This window comes from Macrotis lagotis, chromosome 2, assembly GCF_037893015.1.
Source record: "Macrotis lagotis isolate mMagLag1 chromosome 2, bilby.v1.9.chrom.fasta, whole genome shotgun sequence".
NCBI lineage: Eukaryota > Metazoa > Chordata > Mammalia > Peramelemorphia > Peramelidae > Macrotis > Macrotis lagotis.
In genome coordinates, this window is record NC_133659.1 from 288,568,809 (window position 1) to 288,591,423 (window position 22,615).

The 22,615-nt window shown below is 39.2% G+C and overlaps 1 protein-coding gene across 1 annotated transcript in view; it reads left to right on the top strand.

Annotated features, from left to right (window-relative positions):
- Window positions 1-2,051: 2,051 nt before the first annotated feature.
- SDR9C7 (short chain dehydrogenase/reductase family 9C member 7) overlaps window positions 2,052-22,615 on the top strand; it is a 34,737-nt gene continuing 14,173 nt past the window's right edge. Inside the window, exons 1-3 of the mRNA XM_074226340.1 lie at window positions 2,052-2,478; window positions 9,429-9,687; window positions 10,973-11,136. Of these exons, the coding sequence (XP_074082441.1) occupies window positions 2,178-2,478; window positions 9,429-9,687; window positions 10,973-11,136 (724 nt within the window). The 5' untranslated portion in view covers window positions 2,052-2,177. The remainder of the gene's footprint in view (window positions 2,479-9,428; window positions 9,688-10,972; window positions 11,137-22,615) is intronic.

The following is a 22,615-nucleotide window of genomic DNA, read 5'->3' on the forward strand; positions in this document are numbered from 1 at the left end:
AGTGGGGTGAGAGAGCAGAGTAGAAGATAATACTGAACTTATGAACCTGTGTAACTGAAAGGATGGTGATGTCCTTTAGACTATAATAGGGAAATGTGGAAGAAAGATAATGTAATGAGATTTGTCATAAAGATTGCAATTCACACATACCTATTCATCCTGTGAAATTCATTGTCCCATCCAAATAAAAAGGGGGTAGATAGGATTCTTAATCATCAATCACTGCCCTGGCTCTTAGAGCCTACCCTCCAAAAGGTTCCTGCCATAGTCACAGGGTAACTTGAGGGTAAGAGATAACCATGTCAGGAAGGGGAATTATCCTAATATCACCTGCTCAGTTGGGTATATCTTGTACATAACTAAGTTTTCATATGTAGTTCATCTTCCCTCCTAGAATATGCTCCTAAAGGGCAGGCATTCTGGATTTGGGTTTGAGTTGGACCAATCCCCTGATGTCATAAAATCCAACAGGGTCATCAAAGTCCAGTGGCAGGAAAAAATGAAGAGATTGGTGACTGCCCAGGATGTAGTGGATGATCTTGGTGTCTTTGATGTTGATTAAGCTCTAGGCACTCTACAGAGCTCACCTTAGCCACCTTCATGGTTATTGGAACAAATTGTTCTCATCCACCCATTCCACTGGGGGAATTCTTCACATACTTGGAGTAGACATCCCCTTAACTCACCAACTGGTTTTAGCCCACTATTACTAGGTGGGGCTTCTGTGCATGCTATAACTTCTAAGAAACACATTTGAGAGTTGAGTGAGAGGTAGAACCAAAGGTGATGAAGGATTCAGCAAATCTTCACACCAAAAATACTAGTCCCATTTAAACACCCCATATACCTTATGGAAAAATTGCTTTGGACTTGATGTGAAGAAAAACTTCCCAACGATTACAGTTAGACAAAGCTGGAATGAATTGCCTTTGGAAAACTGGATCCCCACTTGCTAGTCTTGTTGTGGAGATAACTCTTATCCCATATGTATGTTGAACCACATGACCACTGAGTCCCCTTCTGACTCTGATTCTGTAATCATTATCTTTCCCCATCAGGATTCCCTCTCCTGATTTCTTTCTTTTTGTCAATGAACTATCCTTCTCCTGGTCACCTGGGTTAGAAACCTGAGTTACCTTGGACTCTTTCCTCACCCTAACCTCCCTTCCCTACTCCTCCTTATCAAATTCAGGTAATCACAAAGTCCAACTTCCTTTCCTATTGCTTGCCACCACCCTAATTAGACTCATTAATCAAAAATTATTTAACAAGCTACTATGGGCCAATCTCTTCTACTCACAAGGAAAACCTATCAAATGGAGCAGTGGAGTGGGTCCTTGGAAAATGATTCAATTTTCATTTCATTGGAGAGCCTTAGCTTCTCTAGCGTATGGCTGCAGAGACCTAATACAGATCCATTGAGATCCCATACTTTATCATTAAAACAAGGTCAATTTTCCCTAATCAGTATGAACTCCTTTCCCTCAGTCCCATACATTTTATTTTCAACTAGACCAGAATAGTGAACCAGAATGGCATAAACACAATTAGTCTTTCATTATTTTATATTGGAGGAGAGCTTAAGCATAGATAATCCCAGAGAGGAGATGATCCAAAAATACTTTCAACTGTACCTTGGGATGCATGATTTGAATCTTCTTTTCACTGGTACATTTACCTTCATAATTACTTGCTCATAATGATTCCACTGAGCTCACACCAAGTAGTGTAGCCAAACTAGTTGTGGCAGAAAGTCTGAATTTTATGCACACTTTTGCTCTAGTCACTCCACAAGGGTAGAGAGCCCACACATCTATGACTTAACAACCTAAACTATCTGTAACCATTAATGCCCCAATAAGGAGTACCTGTCTCAAAAATAGCAGTCACCAGCATCAGGAATGGGGAGATAAGGAGGGAGCTACCATTAGAGATGACAGGGCTTCAAGTCAGACTTGAATTTCTTGCATCAAAGTTAATTGCCAATGGTACCCGCCTATAATAAAAAAAAAAATATGGTTGGGGCTGGCCCAGTAGTATCTGTTGCAAGGAATTGAAAGGGAGGGTAATTTTTTGTCTCCTCAGTGTGTTCCAGAGAGTCTGGGGTGAACCTCTCTGGGCCAGAGTCTCCAGTTGTTTCCAGACCCTAGGGTCCCTTCTCCCCAAACCCTGGCACCATGGGTGGCATCATGGACATCTCCTTCATGTACCGATGGTTTAAGAACATTAACTTAGTTCCAAACCTCTCTGACAAGTATGTACTCATTACTGGCTGTGACTCTGGCTTCGGGAACCTCCTAGCTCGGAAACTGGACCAGCGAGGGATGCGGGTGTTGGCTACCTGCTTCACTGAGGAGGGAGCCCAGGAACTCCGAAGGGCATCCTCCCATCGGCTACAGATCACCTTTTTGGATATCACCAAGACAGAGAGCATCAAGGCAGCAGCCCAGTGGGTGAATGCCCAAGTGAGAGATCAAGGTCTGGAGCAATCAACTTCTCTGATTTGTTCTTTCTATCCTCTTTTTCCCCCTCCTTTCCCTCCCCGCCACTCCCACTCTTCATATTAGACATCCTTTCAGCAGTTCTGTTGGAAAAGGGAGGGTCATCAAATGAAGGGCAGAAGCAGTATGGAAAATTCAAACTTTGGAAAAGTTTGGGGCTGGTTTTTTAAGGTATATAGTCTTTAAGGTATATGGTTCTTGGTAGCAGATGCAGAGGGGAATCACCCCTCTCTGTACATCCAGCTAGACTCTGGACACTGGCTACTCATGCAGGTAGGAGGTAAAAGAGGTACTGTGAGGGGCAGGACTGTTTCTAGAATCACAACATTTGAGAGCAGGAACCATCCCAATTTACAAATGAGGACACTGAGGCCCAAAGAGGTGAAAGGTCTTAACCAAGCCACATGGCTTATAAGTTTCAGAGCAGGTGCTCTTTCTACCATCTCAGATCATGAAGTGGTATCTCTCTGAGGCTCTGACAGCCTTCATCATGAAATTCTTTGTGGTGGCTAGTCCTGATTTTTCTTACTACAGTCAAAATGGAATTCTTTTTTCTGGTGGAACAGAGGAGAAGCCAAAGAGGTAAAGTTCAGGTGCCTCAGATGAGAGGGCTGATAGGTAGAAGAGTTTTGTTTCTTCCTATCCATACAGGAGAGAAGGAAAGTCTTGTCCTTATGTAGGTCAAAAGAAACAGATACTTGACCTAGCTTAGAAGTTACATATCTTAGTATTGAAGGCAGTGGATAGAGCTTTGGATCTGGAATTAGGAAAATCTGAGTTCAGATCCAGACTCAGTTTCCTCAACTGTAAAATGGAGATCAGAATGACATCAATGTACCAGGATCAAATAAGATAATATCTGGCATATTTCTTTCCTCCCTTCCTTCCTATCCCAGGTTGTAACAAGGAGGAACTAGGGAGACTAGTTCCTAGTCTGACTTGCCCACAAAGGTGGCATTTTGTGTGGATGCAGGAGGAAGAATGACAAGTGTCCTAGTCTCAAAAACCAAGTTTAAGGGGGAAGTTTGCCATGTGTGACCTCATCCTTGCTCCTCCAAGATTCTGGCATCTCTCTACACACACACACACACACACACCACACACACACAGAGATACCCTCTGCTGGTGGCTAATATCAGGGTCAAATGACCAATCAACAGTTCTTGGGAGCCTAGATTTTGGGGTGCTTCTACCTCTGCTTGTGACTCAGGCCTGGACAAACTTCTTTTTCTTTCCTTGGTCTCTCCTAATTGCATAATGTCTTGTCACCTACTCCCGCCCTTCCTCCTAGCATTTGCTGTAATGATTAACTCTGTCAAGTCTGAATCATATTATGTACCTCTTGAGTCTCACTGTGCTTTCTCCTTATCAATATAGTTTTTCTGGTGATAGGCTAGCAAAGCCCCCAGGAAGTGGGAGAGGGTAGCTGAGTATGGCAGCTATCCTGCATAGCCTCTATCCCTAAGATTCAAAACAAACCAAGCAAAAGAAACATAGGCAACTCTACAAGTCTAGTCTTTCTAGAATTCTTCCCCTTGGGAGTCTTATGGGTGGAGGAGTCTCCAGGGAGAGATATATGTTAAGGATGGGGTAAGTTGAGAGGAAAAAGCTTGTGTGGGAATAGGCATCAATGCCATGAACTCTAAGACCACAGATAAGATAATTTACCTCTCAAAATTCTAGTTTCTTTACCTGTAAAATAAGAATCATTACCCTTGTGCTACTGATCTCACAGGGTTGTGAGGAAAGCATTTTGCAAATATTAAGGTATTACTTATATTATGCAAATATTAAGGTATTACTTAAATTAGATATTTTTTAAGGAGGCAGTTAGATGGTTCAGTGGATAGTGCTGGACCTGGAGTCAGGAAAATCTGAGTTCAAATCCAGCCTCAGATACTTAACTATTTTCTACTTGTCAACCTACTGGAGGAGGAAATTAAAACCACTTCAGTATCTTTGCCTAGAAAATTCCATGGACATGGTCTTTGGGGGTCCATGAAGACACAATTGAACAATACCAAAAATGTATTTTTAGTATAAAATGTTGTTTTGCTTTTATGGTTTTCACCTATGATTTTATTGAAGCAAAAGATCTCCTGTAAGGAACTGTCTTCTCTCAAAGAAGAATTGCACCTACTCTGCAACTCAAGAATTTTAGAAAATTATCTGGGAACACTGAGAAATTAACTGACTTATCTGAGGTCACAGAGTCAGTATGGGCTAGAGTCTTCTCAACTCCAAGACTATTTAACTCCAATCTTATTCAAGTCTATTTAATTCTGCCACAGTCTCTCATTAAAAAGACTATTTTTATCAATAAAATTAAGAATAATGTTGATGTTTGCATCCTTAAAAGACCCTAGGAAGAGTGCTAGTCATCTCTCTACCACAAGCAGTAGAGACAGTAGAAATCATTCTGAGTGAAAATATCTACTGTGTCCCCCAAGAATAGACTATCTTCTCCTCAACAGGTAGACTGAAAATTTAGTAGAACAAATGGGAAATGGAGGCCTCATTCATTTTCCTGTGGGTGTAAGGGTAGTAGCAAATGGGAACTCAGAGGTGAGAGGAGATTAGAGAACCATACTTTTGGAGTTAGAAGGGATCTTCAACATCATTGTCTCTTTTTACCCATAAGGAAACTAAGACTCACAGAGGGTGATTTAGTAAAAGTCCCATAGGTAGTTAGTGGTAGAACTTAGATCTGGATCTCCAAACCTATGTTCTTTGACTCCAGAGTAAGTGGTCTTTGAACTGAAAAATGATGATAGATATTTTTAAAAAATTTATTTATGTAAGGCAGTGGGGTTAAGTGACTTGCTCAAGGTCACATAGGTAATTATTAAGTGTCTGAGGTAAAATTTGTACTCAGGTCCTTCTGACTCCAGGGCCAGTGCTCTATCCACTGAACTACCTAGCTGCCCCCCCAAATGATAGTACATTAAAGTGAAGAGATCAAGGTTTGAGTCCCAGCTCATATTGGCAGTTTGAGAGCACTGTCTTGAGAATCCATAGAGACCTGGCAGTAATGGCCTGGACCATCATACATAGAGCACAGACCTGGAGTCAGCGAGACCTGATCTCAAATCTGAACCCTGGGCAAGTCACTTAGTACTGTTTGTCTTAGTTTCCTCACCTATAAAATAAATTGGAGGAGAGGTCAGATCACTCCAGTATCTCTGGCAAGAAAACCCCAAATGGGGTCAAGAAGAACCTGACACAACTGAACAACCAAAAAAGCCTTGAGTCTAATTTTGGTTCTGAATCAGTCATTTCCCTCTCTAGCCCTCAGTTTCCTTATCTGTATAAGAAGGGAACTAGATTAAGATTATCTGTAAAATATTTTAGCTCTAATCTGGTTGGGGGGGGTAGCTAGGCTACACAGTGAATAGAGCTCTAGCCTTGGAGTCAGGAATGCAGGAGTTTGAATCCGGTCTCAGATACTTACTAGTTATGTGATCTTGGGCTAGTCACTTTTTTTTTGCAAGGCGATGGGGTTAAGTGACTTGGGGTTAAGGGTCACATAGCTAGGTACTTATTAAGTGTCTGAGGCCGGATTTGAACTCAGGTCCTCCTGACTCCAGGGCCGGTGCTCTATCCACTGTGCCACCTAGCCTCCCCCGGGCTAGTTACTTTTAACCCTGATTTCCTCATATTCAGGGCCATCTCAGTTGTCCTGATTCATATCTGACCACTGGAACCAGATGATTCTGGGGGAGAATGTGAGACTGGTGATTTAGCACAATATCCCCTCATTCAAATCCAATCCATAGGCTTGTCAAGGTATCACTTCCCTGATGTCATGGTCTTCTTCAAGAATGAAGGACAAGGGCAGCTAGGTGGTGCAGTGGATAAAGCACCGGCCCTGGAGTCAGGAGTACCTGGGTTCAAATCCTGTCTCAGATACTTAATAATTACCTAGCTGTGTGGCCTTGGGCAAAGCCACTTAACCCTATTTGCCTTGCAAAAACCTAAAAAAAAAAATGAAGGACAAACATCATCATCTATGGATCTGACTTATTAGCCCAGTCATTTAATAAGAATACACAATTTTATCCCATTACTTTTGTAATATTTTCCATGTAGATATTACTTTTTTGGTGAATATTACCTTTGTAATCTGAAACCCTTCTGATTTGTGACTACCATAATTCATTCCTCTGCTGTCCAGCTAATGATAAAGGTTCTTCTGATCTTATAGAGGCTGATTAGAATCTATTACCATGTCCACACTAAAACTGTTGTTACTTTTTGGTTGGTACTGGCATACCTTTGGACCCCAGTAGTCTGCTATTTCCTCCCAATAGAATAGAAGTCTCTTGAGGCCAGAGATTCTTTCTCTTAAGTGAAGAGTAGTAATTAGAGTGTTTAATAATAGTCAGAACACACCTGAGTTCAAATCCACTTACTAGCTGTGGAACCCTGGGCAAGTCATTGAACCTCTTCTCAACCTCAGTTTTCTTATTTGTAAAATAGGTATAATAATGGGATGTAACTCCTAGGGTTATCATGAGAATAAGATGACTTTTAAAAAATATTTTTAGAAACCTTATGCTAGCTAGTTGATTGATGAACCTCAAGAACCCAGTTATCTAAGAATATCTAGAAAATCATTTACATAATGGGGTAATTTGAGTTTCAATGTGAGTGGAGTTTGATGCTAATATCAGGAGTAGATCCAGATGGAAAGGAACCAAAAAGGCTAGAAACCTTTGGCTCATTTCCTCCTACCCTGCAACAAAACTGAGACCTTTAGTATGCTGTAAAGGCTAGGCTCTAAACCCTGGTTTCTCTACAATAGCAATTAATAATAATTCACACATTTAGAAAATTTAATAAAGAACTTTCCTTATGTTAAAAAGTTAGAAAATATAAATTTGTATCATGAGATAGATAAAAAATAATTTTAATTTTATTAATGAGAAAACTGAAATAATGAGAAGTTAGGTGACTTTCCCATGATCAGACAGCAAAGATGTGGGAAAGTCAAGATTTGAACCCATTTGAACCCAATACTAAGCTGAGTCTTCTTTCCTCTATGCTAGAAAGCTTGCTTAGTCTCCATAGCTTTAATTTTTTAAAATTTATCTTCAAATTTAAAAAAATCCCTCCCCCCTTCCATTAAAAACAAAAATAAAATGAAGTCCTTATAGCAAATACGCATAGTCAACCAAAACAAATTCCCACATCAGTCATGACCAAAAAGTAGAAGTCTCATTCTGCAGCCTGAGTCCTTCACTTCTTTGTCAGGAGGTAGATGGAATAGTATCATCAGGTCCTCTAGAATCCTGATAGTTTGTTGCATTTATTTGAGTTTTTAAGTCTCTCAAAGTTGTTGGTTTCAACAATATTGTTATTATTGGGGTTTTTTTGTTGGGTTTGGTTTTTAGGAGGCAATCATGGTTAAGTAACTTACTCTGGGTCACCAAGGTACTAAGTGTCTGAGTCTGGATTTGAATTCAGATCCTTCTGATTCCAGGACTGGTGCTCTTTCTACTGCAATATTGCTGTTACTGTATAAATTGTTCCCCTGACTTTGCTCAGTCATTCTGAATCAGTTCATTCAAATTTTCTCAGGTTTCTTTAAAACTGCCCCTTTAATCATTTCTTACAGAAAAAAAAAATACTTGTTCAGTCATTCCTCAACTAATGAGGAATCACTTAGAGTGGGATGTTCATAATTCTTATTATATAGTGGGGCACCTAGGTGGATTAGGGAACAGAACACTGGGCTAGAATCAGGAAAAGTCATTTTCCTGAGTTTAAACCTGACCTCAGACACATACTAGCCATGTGACCCTGGGCAAGTCACATAACTCTTCCTTAATTACCTCATCTGCTAAATGAACTAGAGAAAGAAATGTCTAAACCATTCTAGTATCTTTATCACAAAAACCCCAAAAGGGGTCACAAAGGCCCAGACACAGCAGGAAAAAAAAATGAACAATTCATCTCACACAAAGCTGTTTCATTTTTTTCCTTTTTTTGTCAAGATTTTTTTCTTTTATTAAAGATTTTATTTGTTTTACAGTTTCCCCCCCCCCAATCTTCCTTCCCCCCACCACCACTGAAAGCAATCTGTCAGTCTTTAAAGTTGTTTCATTTTTAACCTATATCAAATAACTTGCTTTCTCAATGAAGGGGTTTGGGGTGGGAGGAAGGGAGAGAATTTGAAACTCAAAGTTTTAAAAATGAATGTTGAAACTTATTTTTGCATGTAACCAGGGGAAAATAAAAATTAAAAAAAAAGAGTTGTGTCAAGGAACATATAAAATACTATTTTATAATCTTTTTTTTAGGTTTTTTTTTTTTGCAAGGCAATGGGGTTAAAGTGGCTTGCCCAAGGCCACACAGCTAGATAATTATTAAGTATCTGAGACCAGATTTGAACTCAGGTACTCCTGACTCTAGGGCCAGTGCTCTATCCACTGTACCAGCTATGTAGAGATGTGGGGAGGTGCTGGGGGTTCAGGGTGTTGTAAGATATTAATTTTTAAATGTATTAGTGTACAAATTCACATCTACAAGAAAGAACACCACCCCCTGGGGTTGAGATCTGGGTTTAAATGCTCAGGCTTGCATTTTCTCATTTGTAAAATGTGGAGGTTGGACTAGGTAACCTTGAAGGTCCCTTCCAGCTGTAGATGACAATTCTATGTCGCAATAAGGAGCAATATGGTTTGGTGGATAGAACCCTGGGCTTGGAATCAGGAAGACCTGGGTTCAGATCTTCCCTTTTACATTAGTTGTATGACTCTAGGCAAATCATTTAATCTTTATGCATGATTGCAGGTGACTCCCTGAGACTAATCTCTTAAGTAATAGAATAGATTATTAAGAATTTCCTTATACTGATGAAATCACAGATATGTTAGCATATTCCACAAACATTTTTCTTCTCTTTTTACTTCTCCCTTCCCTCAGGGCTCTGGGGCCTGGTGAATAATGCTGGTGTTGGCCTACCCAGTGGCCCCAATGAGTGGCTGACCAAGGAGGACTTTGTAAAGGTGATAAATGTGAACCTGATAGGAACAATTGAGGTGACCCTGAACATGCTGCCAATGATCAAGAGGGCCCAGGGTAGGATCGTCAACATGTCCAGCAGTGGGGGCCGAGTGGCAGCCATTGGCGGCGGTTATTGTGTCTCCAAGTTTGGTGTAGAGGCCTTTTCTGACAGCATCAGGTGAGGGGACCCCATTCCTCTTACCCAATCAGCTTTATCCCCTGCTCTATCCTTCATTAAATGGGAAAAAGGTCATCAGTGCCAAAATGAGTAGAATTCATTTCCAGACTGTAAAATTGTGAAAGGGGCATCTCTAGAAGAGTATGGCTCATTGTTTTCTCCTTGGGTAGGACCATGTCAGAAGGAGAAGGCTTGGACCTTAGTAAAGGACCTTTCTTTTAAAAATGTTTGTTTTAAAAATAAATCTTTATTGATCTCTCTTGTTTTGAATCAACTATATTTCACCCTGTATCTCTACCTCATTGAGGGAATTTTAAATTTTCAGATAGGAACAAGGATGAAAGGATGAAGTTGAGGAGAGTTGGACTACAGATGTACCAGGATGGGGAAGAACTCCATCTAGCAGAAGGCTCAGTCACAATATAGAAAATATCAATCAATTAGTATGCAATGATATAGTGGCAGACTCAGGTGATACAAAGATAAAAATGAAACAGTCTCTCCCTTCAAGGAGTATCCATTCTATAAGATCAATACAAAACATATAAGGATGGTGGCTAAGGAAAGGAATCAGGCAAGTCAAAGGGATTGTGAGTGAAATTGTAGGATGATAATTTTTCAAAAACTTTCCAGGAGCAATATTGACAATATTGATTTTTGTTACTGTTCCTGAGAAAGAGATAAAATGCTCACATCCTGGCAGATAGTCAAAAGGGAGGAAGCATGGTATGGTGATGGCTAGGTAAATGAGGGGGGTGGAGATAGAAGGATTGCCTCACTCACCCTTCAATATATGTTTGGGAGGTGAGGATTTAAGATCACTGAAGACCTTATTCCATCAAGGACCTGTATACTCAAAGAAGAAGCTATACATCCACAGTTCTATTTCTTTTTCCATCAACCCTTTCTAAACCTTCAAACTAGAGAGAAATTGGGTGTAGGAGGTCAAAAGTGGGTGGCTGGTATATAGCAATTAATTCTTATTCCTGATGGCTCTGCCCAATCTAATTGCTAGTAATGATTAAGCACCTAAAGAGAGGACCATTTGCATTTATTTCTCTGTGAGTGAGTGAGTGAGTGAGTGAGTGAGTGAGTGTGTGTGTGTGTGTGTGTGTGTGTGTGTGTGTGTGTGTGTGTGTAAGTTCCCCAGGTAAAAATTCCAGCTAGTTGGAGAAAATGGGTGTTAGGGAGTAGATGAACTGACACCCTCCTCTCACACATAATTATCCCACTAAAATATGAAAGTCTTTGGAACACTGAGCTAAGTTCATAATTTTCTTACTAGGAGGGAGCTCTATTATTTTGGGGTGAAGGTCTGCATCATTGAACCTGGAAACTACCGGACTTCCATTTTGGGCAAAGAGGACATAGAAGAACGCATGCGACGACTGTGGGAGCGGCTGCCCCAGGAGACAAAGGACAGCTATGGAGAGCAGTACTTCTATCTTTGTAAGTGTCCTCACCCAACATAACAAGGGTAGGAAATGGAACCAGACAAGGAGGAGGGATAGTGATGGGGAGCAACATCACATCTACGAGTGAGTTAAAAGTAAGCATGGTTATCTTGAGGGAGTTTCTGGATAGCACAAATCACTCATTTGTTTGTGCAGACAAGGAGCCTAAATTATCTCCTCAAGCATTTTTAAACCATACAGGGAAGTATAGGGAAAGATATAGAAAGAACTTGGGGACAAGCTTAAAGAGGAAAGGAAATCATAAATGGGGAGTCTGGGGTGTGCATGTATAGTCTTGGGCAGCTGAATATTACAGTGGATAGAGTGCTGATCTTGGAGTCAGGACTTACTAGCTGTGTGACCTTAGGCAAGTCACTTAACCCTGATTGCTTCACATCCAGGGCCATCTCCAGTCATCCTGATTCTTATCTGGCCACTGGACTCAGATGGCTCTGAAGGAGAAACTGAGGATAATGACTAGCACAGCACCCCCTCACTCAAATCTAATTCACATGTTTGTCAAGGCACCACCTCTCTGATGTCATGGTCCTCTTCAAGATGAAGGACAAAAAACATCAAGGAATTTAGGGAAAGATGGAGACATTTTAATTATCTGTCTTCATTCCTCTCCTTGTGACCCCTTCTGGGATGTCTAGATGAAGAGACTACAATGAGGACCCCAAAAAATAGTTCTGTGCCTCACAGCTTAGCACAATGTTTGCTTAATAAATGGTTGGTGGGGGGGCAGTGGCGGCTAGGTGGCATAATGGATAGAGCACTGGCCCTGGAGTCAGGAGTACCTGAGTTCAAATCCAGCCTCAGACACTTCATAATTTCCTAGCTGTGTGGTCTTGGGAAAGCCAATTAACTCCATTTGCCTTGCAAAAACATAAACTAACTAAATAAATAAACAAATGGTTGGTGGGTGGGTTGGTTGATTGGTTGGTTATCCTTTGTTCTTGAAGAAAACTATGACATCAGGAAGGTGATACCATGACATTCAAGTGAATTGTATTTGAGTGAGGTGGAACTGTGAAAAGTCACCAACCTCACTTTCTCCTCTGGAGCCATATGGATCCAATGGCCAGATATGGATTATGATGACTGGAGATGACTCTCGATGAGTGAGAGACCTTTGACATTGACTGATTGACTAGTCAGTTAGTACAGCAAAATCACCAATTGAGGATGTCATGTAGAAAAAATGTTTCTACCCCAGAGTATAGAACTAGGAGAAGTAGGAAGTTAAGAGTCAATTTAGGCTCCATGTCTGCATAAACTTACCAACAATTAGAATATGAGAATGGGCTGCTTCAAGAAGTGGTGGGATCCAGTTACTGTGGAAGTCTTCAAGCAGAGTCAAGTCAACAAATATTTATAAAGCAACTACAAAGTGCCTGCCACCTCAAAGTCAAATCAAGTCAACACATATTTAATAAGCACCCACTAAGTACCAGCACCTCAAGGAGCCAAGTCAGTAAAGTATTTATAAATCACCTACTAAGTGCCAGCACCTCAAACAGAGTCAAGTCAACAAGTATTTATAAAGCACCTGCACTGGGAATCTGGGAAGAGGAAGACTAGAAAGATCTCTTACAGAAGGTGAGATTTGAGCAGAGTCTTAAAGGAAGCCAGGTAAGCCTGGAGACCAAGGTAAGGAGAATGAACATTACAACAATATGGGACAATGAGATCAAAAGCATGGAGTTGAGATATACGGTTTTGTGTGTGCATAGAAGTGAATGTCGTGTAAGATGGCTAGAAAGGGTGGAAGGTGTCAGGTGGTGAAGGATTTTAAATGTCAAATAAATGGTTTTGTATTTGATCCTGTAGGAAAAAGGGAGCCATTGTAATTTATTGAGTGGGAGGATGTGATGAGATCTGAGCTTTAGAAAAATCACTTTGGAAGCTGAGTGGAGGATAGGCAAGAATGAGGAGAAAGAGCATTATAATGATCCAGGTGAAAGGTTATGGGGTGAAGATCATGTAAATGATGAGAAAGGCACAAAAATGAAAGATATTATAAAGGTAGAAATTATCATATCTGACAACAGGCTGATGATGTGGAGTTAGACTTGAGGATAACACTGAGATTGCCATCTTGTATACTAAGAATAATAGGAAGGGCAGCTAGGTGGTTCAGTGGATAGAGCACTGGCCCTGGAGTCAGGAGTACCTGAGTTCAAATCTGGTCTCAGACACTTAATAATTACCTAGCTGTGTGGCCTTGGGAAAGCCACTTAACCCCATTGCCTTCCAAAATGTTAAAAAAAAAAAAAAGAATAGGAAAGTTGGGAAGAGGGTAGGGTTTGACAGAGAAAGATAATGGGTTCTGTTTTGGACTTGAGTTTGCTTTTCCAACAATACTTCCAATTTGAGATGTTCAAAAGGTGACTGGTGATAAAAGACTATAGCTCAGGAGGGACATGAAGATTGGCGATATAGATCAAGTAATCATTTGTGTGGAGATGATAACTGAGATAGTATAGAATAAAATAAGACAAAAGCCCAGGACAGCACCTTGGACACTCATAAGGAAGGAAAAACCAGTGGACTAACTGTTGCTGACTTTGTATGCAATATTATACACTCATAATTTGTTCTTTATGCTAACCCCTCCCAAAAGACATACACACATACACACACACACACACACACACACAGATACACCAAAGCTCAGATACTTTAAAATACTGTGGTTGGATATTTGTATAACATAGCAAAAATAGAAGGAAATAGATAAAATATATAGAGCTATCTGTCCATAGACATTCCTTGCTTTCAGTATACTTCCTGATTGTACTCTTGGGATATGTTTGGAGAGGAAGGAGATCACAGAAAAACACATGGCCCAATAGGGATCTAGGAAGGAGATCTGTCCGAGGCTCTATCTCAGGATCATAGATTATAGTAAGGGAAAAGTAGAGGGAGAAACCATTCCTCACTCAACCCCCAGTTTGCCTACCCAACAGGAGTCACAACAGCTGACAATCTCAGTTCCTAAAATCTTCCAGCAAAGAGATTTAAGTGGATTGAGGACCAGACTTGGAGTCAGGAAGACTTGAATTCAAATCGGACTTCAGATACTAGCTAACTGACCCTGGGCAAGTCACTTTATTTCTGTTTACCTCAATTTACCTATATTTGTAAAATGAGGATAAAAATAGAACCTGCCTCCCAGGATTGTTGTGAGGATCAGATGAGATGATATTTATAAAGTACTTAGCAGTGCCTGGCATATAGCCAGCTCTATGTACGTATTAGCTATTATTATTAACTTATTACAGCATGATTTCTACTTCAGTGTCTGAATCACCTTGGTGATACTTATCTTCAACAGCCACATCCAGGCTATTTTGATCTTATGACAAAGAAACCAGAATGATCAAAAACCAAGGACAATAGTGAGCCATCCTCTGTCACTTACCTAGCCACAAGGGAATCCAGTTCCCAAAGACAGGAGGCAGCCAACCTTGGTCAGTAGCAGCCAGATCTCAACATTTTCTACTCCAGATCATACTGCTTCCTTGTCCTGGAGAGTGTGGGATGAAGCCTCACTTCTCTTATGTCTGTGGAAGATTCTGGGGCTCTCAACTCCCCTTTAGAGATGAAGTCAAAGTGATTTTCTTTTCCTGAGAAAGAGACTCAATAATACCCACTTAGAACTGAAAGTTGGACCTCAAATGTCATAGCATCAGAAGCCATCTCATCATGTCCCCCATTTTATACACGAGAAAACCAAAGTCACACAGATAATAAGAAATATCTGCTAGCTCCTAATCTAGTGATTCTTTCTACTGTGCCACAATATCCCAAGCCAGGTAATTTTACATTCCAAGTATTTATTTTAATGCGACTCTCTCTTAGACATTCTATGTCATGCTCTCTATATCAAATAGGAAAATGATTACCACTTAAACAAATGAGATGAGCTATGGAGATTGAATAGCACAAAAGCACTTTTCCATTATACAGAAATATTCTCTATCGAATACAGATGGAATCAAACACGGTTGCAAATACCTTGATTACAAATATGTGGGGGGGGGACCTCTTGTTAAAACTAGAGGTGCTGTATTAAAATTCAACAATACAAAAGCATTTTTCCACAGTAGGTGACAAAGGGGCAATATTGGAAAACTAGACAGATCACAAGTTTGAACTGAACAAAATTATTTCATAAAAAGTTGTATTCTATTTGTGGTAATTCCCCCTTTTGTAGTTGGTCTTGCACTGTTTAATAACTTTATCATGACTTGGATAAATAAAACTGTGTTCATCAAATTTGCAGATGAGATGACACAAAGTCAGGGGTGTCTACATCCATCTCCCACCATTTCCATTGCACCAAGAGCTCTAACCCCAGGATGCATTGGATTCTCTTCATCCAAATGAAATACTTTAAGAACTTGGGCTTCCTATGAGAGCCATCTATCATCTAGCAATGTTCAATCGTAGCATAGTAAATACTTTTGAATGAAGGAGGGAATGCTTCATCTCTAAGCTATTCTCATGTACTACTCACAGGCTATTCTAAAGTAAAAACTCATCTGAATAACTGTGTTTCTGGTCACAGTGCTAAATCTGACAGAATCATTGAATCACAGAATTTTAGTAGGAAGAAACTTCAGCTACTAATCCAATCCATATCTAAAAGGAATATTTAATAATAATAATAGTAGTAACATTTATATAGTGCTTTGAGTTTTGCACTTTATAAATATTAAGTCTTTCTATCCTCACAACAAGCCTAGAAGGTCGGTGTTATTATCTGCATTTTAGAGATTTGGAAACTGAGGTAGGAAGAGGTGAAGTGATTTGCCCAGAATCACATAGCTAAGTAAGCATCTGAAGTGAAATTGAAATTCAAGTCTTTCTGATTCCAAGTCTAGAGTTCTGTTTACTCTATCTACCCTTATCCCCACCAAATATTCTTATAGCCTCTGCTTAAAGATTTCCAGTGAGGCAGAACCTTCCATATCCTAAGACAGCCTCCTCCCCCTCCTCCCCATTTTTTGAGGGGAGGCAATCAGGATTAAATTATTTTCCCAGGGTCACACAGCTAGTAAGTATCCAAGACTGAATCTGAACTCAGGTCCTCCTGATTCCATGGCTGGTGGTCTATCCACTCCACCACCCAACTGCCCCAGCCTAGTCCCCTTTTTGACAGTTCAAATGGTTAGGAAACCTATTTCTTGACACCAAGCCCATAGTTATCTTTTTATTATTATTATTATTTATTTTTATTAAAGATATTATTTGAGTTTTACAATTTCCCCCCCAATCTTACTTCCCTCCCCCACCCCCACCACCCACTGAAAGCAATCTGTCAGTCTTTATTTTGTTTCCATATTGTACATTGATCCATGTAGTTATCTTTTTTGCACCAGTGGTTTCAAAGTTTATACTCTGGGGTCAAAAAGAATATGTCAAATCTTACTTTAACATGAGAGCTCTTCAAATATTGAGGCAGCTTCAGTGTTCCCCATCTTAACGCCATCCCCTAGTCTTCTCTTCTTTTGGCCCAACTCATTCAACCTCTCTATAATCCCAGTTGTCCTTCTCTGCCTACTCTCCAGTTTATCAATGGTGCCCAGAACCAAGAACAATACCCCAGAAAAGGTCTGACCAGGGCAAAATACAGAGAGACTCTCATCACCTCCTTTTTCCTGGAAACTGTCTCTCAATGGAGCCCAAGGTTATATTCACTTGAGTAACTGCCACTAAAACCTCTAGAACTTTTTAGGTGGTCTAGCATCCATCTGTGCCTTCCCTAGTCTTGTGAAGTTGATTTTTTTAAGACCAAGAACATGATTTTCCATTTCTCCATACTTTTTTTCTTTGTTAGATTCAGCCTAATACTCTAGTCTTGTCAAGGTCTTTTTGGATCCTAGGTAACAACAACCCCACTTCACCCCTGACTTTGTGTCATCTCATCTGCAAACTTGATGAACAGTTTTATTTTATTTATCCAAGTCACCAATAAAGTTAGTAAATAGCACAAGGCCAACTTCAAAACCCTGAGATGACACTCTGGAAACCTTGTCAAACTAACATTAACAACTTATCTAGTCAACCTTATTTGAGTCAGGCCATTCAACTTGCTTGAAATTCATCTAATTGCACTATCATCTAATCTATTTTATCCTTCCTCCTCAAAATTAGCATGACAACATAGTGTATTAACTGTTAAAATCTAGGTAAATTAGTTACAGTATACCACTGATTTATAGTACAGTAACATTGTGAGGTTTTTTTTTTTTAGTTTTTTTGCAAGGCAATGGGGTTAAGTGGCTTGCCCAAGGACACACAGAGGCCAGATTTGAACTCTGGTACTCCTGACTCCATGGCCGGTGCTCTATCCACTGCACCACCTAGCCATCCCACATTGTGAGTTTTTTAAAGTAAATATTTGTTTTTATGACCTCCTTACTTTTTACTGTTCAGTTTTCATGACTATATTTGGGCATTTCTTGGCAATGAGACTGGAGTGATCTACTATTTCTTTCTTCAACTCACTTAACAGATAAGGAAACTGAAGCAAACATGGTTTAATGACTTGTTCAGAGTCACAAGTGTCTGAGGCTGCATTTGAACTCAGGAAGATGAGTCTTCCTGATTCCAATCCCAATATTTCATGCAGCAACCTTGTTGTCCTTCCTGTTCTTACTAAACGTTCTTTAACTCCTCTTTAATAATCTAATTTTGGATTTTCAAAAGGAATGAAGTTGAGCTCATTGGTTTATAATTTGTAGATCTTCCTTCTTCCAAAGGTTGAGATAAGATTTATTCTTCTTCCATCCTTTAGTACCTCTTCCATTTTCTAAGTTCTTTCTTTAGATGTCACTGACTGTGGTTAGACAATTACATCATCCTCAGTACTCAAAGATGGAGTTCATCTGGGCCAAGTAATTTGAATTGAATGAAGGGCAACAGGTGTTCTCTCATTATCTCTCTACTTTTTAACTCCCCATTCATCATTTTTGTCATGTCATTTCCAATGTAAAAGTCTCTTTGGCAGTGAAAATAGAAAAGAAAAAAAAGAATTGGACCCTTCTGCTTACTCTTACTCTGTTGCCTACTATTATGTTCCAATCCACTTTAAGCAACAGTTCTATTCCTTCTCTCATTAGAGCCTAAAAATAAATTCTTTATTGAGTTCAACTTATCTAGTCAACCTCAGTTCATTCTGACATTTAGCACTCCTAATTCTATGTTAATAAGGCCTTCCAGTGTTCTCTATACACATCCACCAGTTTCTTCTTCTGTAGAATCAATAATAGCATCGAAGAATCCTAGGTTTAGAGCTGGAAAAGTTAACAGAGGTCATCTAATCTTTTCTCCTTTTTTTCACAGATGAGGAAACTGAAATCTAGAAAGGTTAAATAATGTATGTGAAAACTTTTGCAAATTATAAAATACCATATAACTAACATTATTATTCTGAGAAAGCTACTTACACAACTAGCAAGTTAGTTTAAAATTTTATTCCCTCTTGTCTAGATTGTTAAAATAACCTCCCCAATGATCTCTCCTCACTGCAGCCAAAATGATTTTTTTTTTAGAATAGATCTCATTGAATATCTGGAGCTAAGTGCTACATCATTCCCCAATGATCACCGTTGTCCAACCCATCATAGAAATACATTTAAGGAAGGGCTCTGGGAAAAGAAGTCTTTCCCCCCCTCATTTCCTCTTCTTTGTAGGATGGGCACTTTCTCTCTCTAAGCTAGAACCACATTCTCCCAAACTAGGCTGCTGGAGAACTATGGCCTCTATTCCATGTGACCCAACTGGCTTGAGTCTAAGCCAGCCTTTAAGGTTGTTTTTCCTTTCTCCCTTATCTTCAGGCAATCTCACCTAGAACTTTGTTGTTTAACCTGGCCCCAATCTTAAGTCTCTGCTCCATGGCTCAACTCACTTGAGTCTCAGCCAACTCTCCTGACTGTTTTTCTTTCACTCTTTCCCTCAGGCTTCTCACCTGGACCTTTGTCTTCAAGTGGTTTACAAGCAACGTCTTGTCTCTTCAGTAAAAAGGTTTTGATCTGAGAATTTTGCAGGCTTATAAAATAAAAATCCTGACCTATTTGAGATATATATATATATATATATATATATATATATATATATAGAGAGAGAGAGAGAGAGAGAGAGAGAGAGAGAGAATAACTCTTACCATATCACTCCCTTACTCAGTAAATTCTAATGATTTCCTATTGTCTTTCAGATAAAACTTCTCTGTTTAGCCTTTAAACCTTCCCTCCTTATCTTTCTAGTCTTATTGTACAATTCCTCTTCCACATTTTGCAATCCAGACAAACTGTCCTTCTCTATTTCTCACACATCACACACACTTCATCTCCTATCTCTAGGCTTCTATATTGGCCATCTCCAAAGTCTAGAATGCATTGTCTTCTCACTTTCTTCTCATAAAATCTGTCTCTTTTCCTTCAAAATAGAACTCAAGCATTCTCTTGTTATTGAAACCTTTCCTGATCTCATCTGTTAGAGCTTTCTTTCTCCAGCTGTATTATAGATAGATAGATAATTCTATATATGTCTATATACATACAAATATATCAATCTATTATAAATAAACAAAAAGTAAATCTATATTTTCTTCCCCAGTAAAATATAAGCATCTTGGGAAGAGGGATTGTTTTACTCCAAATATTTTACCTCCATAGTCTGGCATGGTTCTTGGCAAATACTACACACAATAAATTCTCCCTTGAATGATGTTTTCCCAAGCAAACATTCAAAATGGACTACAGTCCAACACTACCCTGTAAGTTCATACAAGACTTCACGACTGTCTCTTATGAGGCCCTACCCATTGTTATGAGCTTCTCCTAGATTCCCCCAAGCTTGGCAAACCTCTATTTGGTGAGCCCTCCACATAGGAATTCTGCCCTATATATTTGGGAACCTTAGCAGGAGGAGTGAGGCTTATTGGTGCAATGATTTTCAGTAGTAATTATCTTAGAGTAATAATGAGAAAGTTATTTCTTATTTGACTCAACTACTTTCACAATTTTTAATGTCTTTTTCTTTATAAAAAAGTTGAAATTGTTGGGTATTGGTCTGGACTTGTGATTTCTTTGGTGATATCTGCAGTTGCTCAGTAACTACCATTTTAGGGAACTTTTTTTTTTAAAAGATATTATTTCAGTTTTACAATTTTCTCCCAATCTTGCTTCCCTTCCCCCAAAACAACCCCACAGATAGCACTCCATCAGTCTTTACTTTGTTTCCATGTTGTACCTTGATCCAAATTGGGTGTGATGAGAGAGAAATCATATCCTTAAAGAGAACAGAATTCTCAGAGGTAACCAGATCAGACAATAAACTATCTGGGTTTTTTTCTAAATTAAAGGGAATAGTCCTTGTACTTTGTTCAAACTCCACAGCTCCTTATATGGATACAGATGGTACTCTCCTTTGCAGACAGCCCAAAACTGTTCCCAGTTGTTGCACTGATGGAATGAGCAAGTCCTTCAAGCTTGAACATCACTCCCATGTTGCTGTTAGGGTGTACAGTGTTTTTCTGGTTCTGCTCATCTCACTCAGCATCAGTTCATGCAAATCCCTCCAGGTTTCCCTGAAATCCCATCCCTCCTGGTTTCTAATAGAACAGTAGTGTTCCATGACATACATATACCACAGTTTGCTAAGCCATTCCCCAATTGAAGGACATTTACTGGATTTCCAATTCTTTGCCACTACAAACAGGGCTGCTGTAAATATTTTTGTACAAGTAATGTTTTTACCCTTTTTCCTCATCTCTTCAGGGTACAGACCCAGTTGTGGTATTGCTGGGTCAAAGGGTATGCACATTTTTGTTGCCCTTTGGGCATAGTTCCAAATAGCTCTCTAGAAGGGTTGGATGAGTTTACAACTCCACCAACAGTGTAATAGTGTCCCAGATTTCCCACATCCCTTCCAACAATGATCATTATCCTTCCTGGTCATACTGGCCAATCTGAGAGGTATGAGGTGGTACCTCAGGGAAGCTTTAATTTGCATTTCTCTAATAATTAATGATTTAGAGCATTTTTTCATATGGCTATGGATTGCTTTGATCTCCTCATCTGTAAATTGCCTTTGCATATCCTTTGACCATTTGTCAATTGGGGAATGGCTTTTTGTTTTAAAAATATGACTCAGTTCTCTGTATATTTTAGAAATGAGTCCTTTGTCAGAATCATTAGTTGTAAAGATTGTTTCCCAATTTACTACATTTCTTTTGATCTCGATTACATTGGTTTTATCTGTGCAAAAGCTTTTTAATTTAATGTAATCGAAATCATCTAATTGGTTTTTAGTGATGTTCTCCAACGCTTCCTTAGTCATAAACTGTTCCCCTTTCCATAGATCTGACAGGTAGACTAGTCCTTGATCTTCTAATTTGCTTATAGTATTGTTTTTTATGTCTATGTCCTGTAACCATTTGGATCTTATCTTGGTAAAGGGTGTGAGGTGTTGGTCTAATCTAAGTTTCTTCCATACTAACTTCCAATTATCCCAGCAGTTTTTTTTTTTATCAAAGAGGGAGTTTTTATCCCAGTGGCCGGACTCTTTGGGTTTATCAAACAGCAGATTACTATACTCCTGTCCTGCTTTTACACCTAGTCTATTCCACTGGTCCACCACTCTATTTCTTAGCCAATACCAAACAGTTTTGATGACTGATGGCTTTATAATATAATTTTAGATCGGGTAGTGCTAAGCCATCTTCGTTTGCATTTTTTTCATTAAGCTCCTGACAATTCTTGACTTTTTATTTCTCCATATGAATTTACTTACAATTTTTTCTAACTCGTTAAAGTAATTTTTTGGAATTTTGATTGCTAGGGCACTAAACAGATAGTTTAGTTTTGGTAGAATTGTCATTTTTATTATATTAGCTCTACCTATCCATGAGCAGTTGATATTTGCCCAGTTATTTAAATCTGATTTTATTTTTGTGAGAAGTGTTTTATAATTGTTTTCAAAAAGATTCTGAGTCTGTCTTGGCAAATAGACTTCCAAATATTTTATATTGTCTGAGGTTACTTTGAATGGGATTTCTCTTTCTAGCTCTTCCTGCTGTTTCTTGCTAGACATATATAGAAAAGTTGAGGATTTATGAGGGTTTATTTTATAACCGGCAACTTTGCTAAAATTGCTAATTGTTTCCAGTAGTTTTTTAGATGATTTCTTGGGATTCTCTAGGTAGACCATCATGTCATCTGCAAAGAGTGAGACTTTTGTCTCTTCCTTCCCAATTCTAATTCCTTTAATTTCTTTTTCTTCTCTAATTGCTGATGCTAACATTTCTAATACAATATTGAATAGTAGGGGTGATAATGGGCACCCTTGTTTCACCCCTGATCTTATTGGGAATGCCTCTAGCCTCTCCCCATTGAGTATAATGCTTGTTGATGGTTTCAGATAGATACTGCTAATTATTTTAAGGAACAGTCCATTTATTC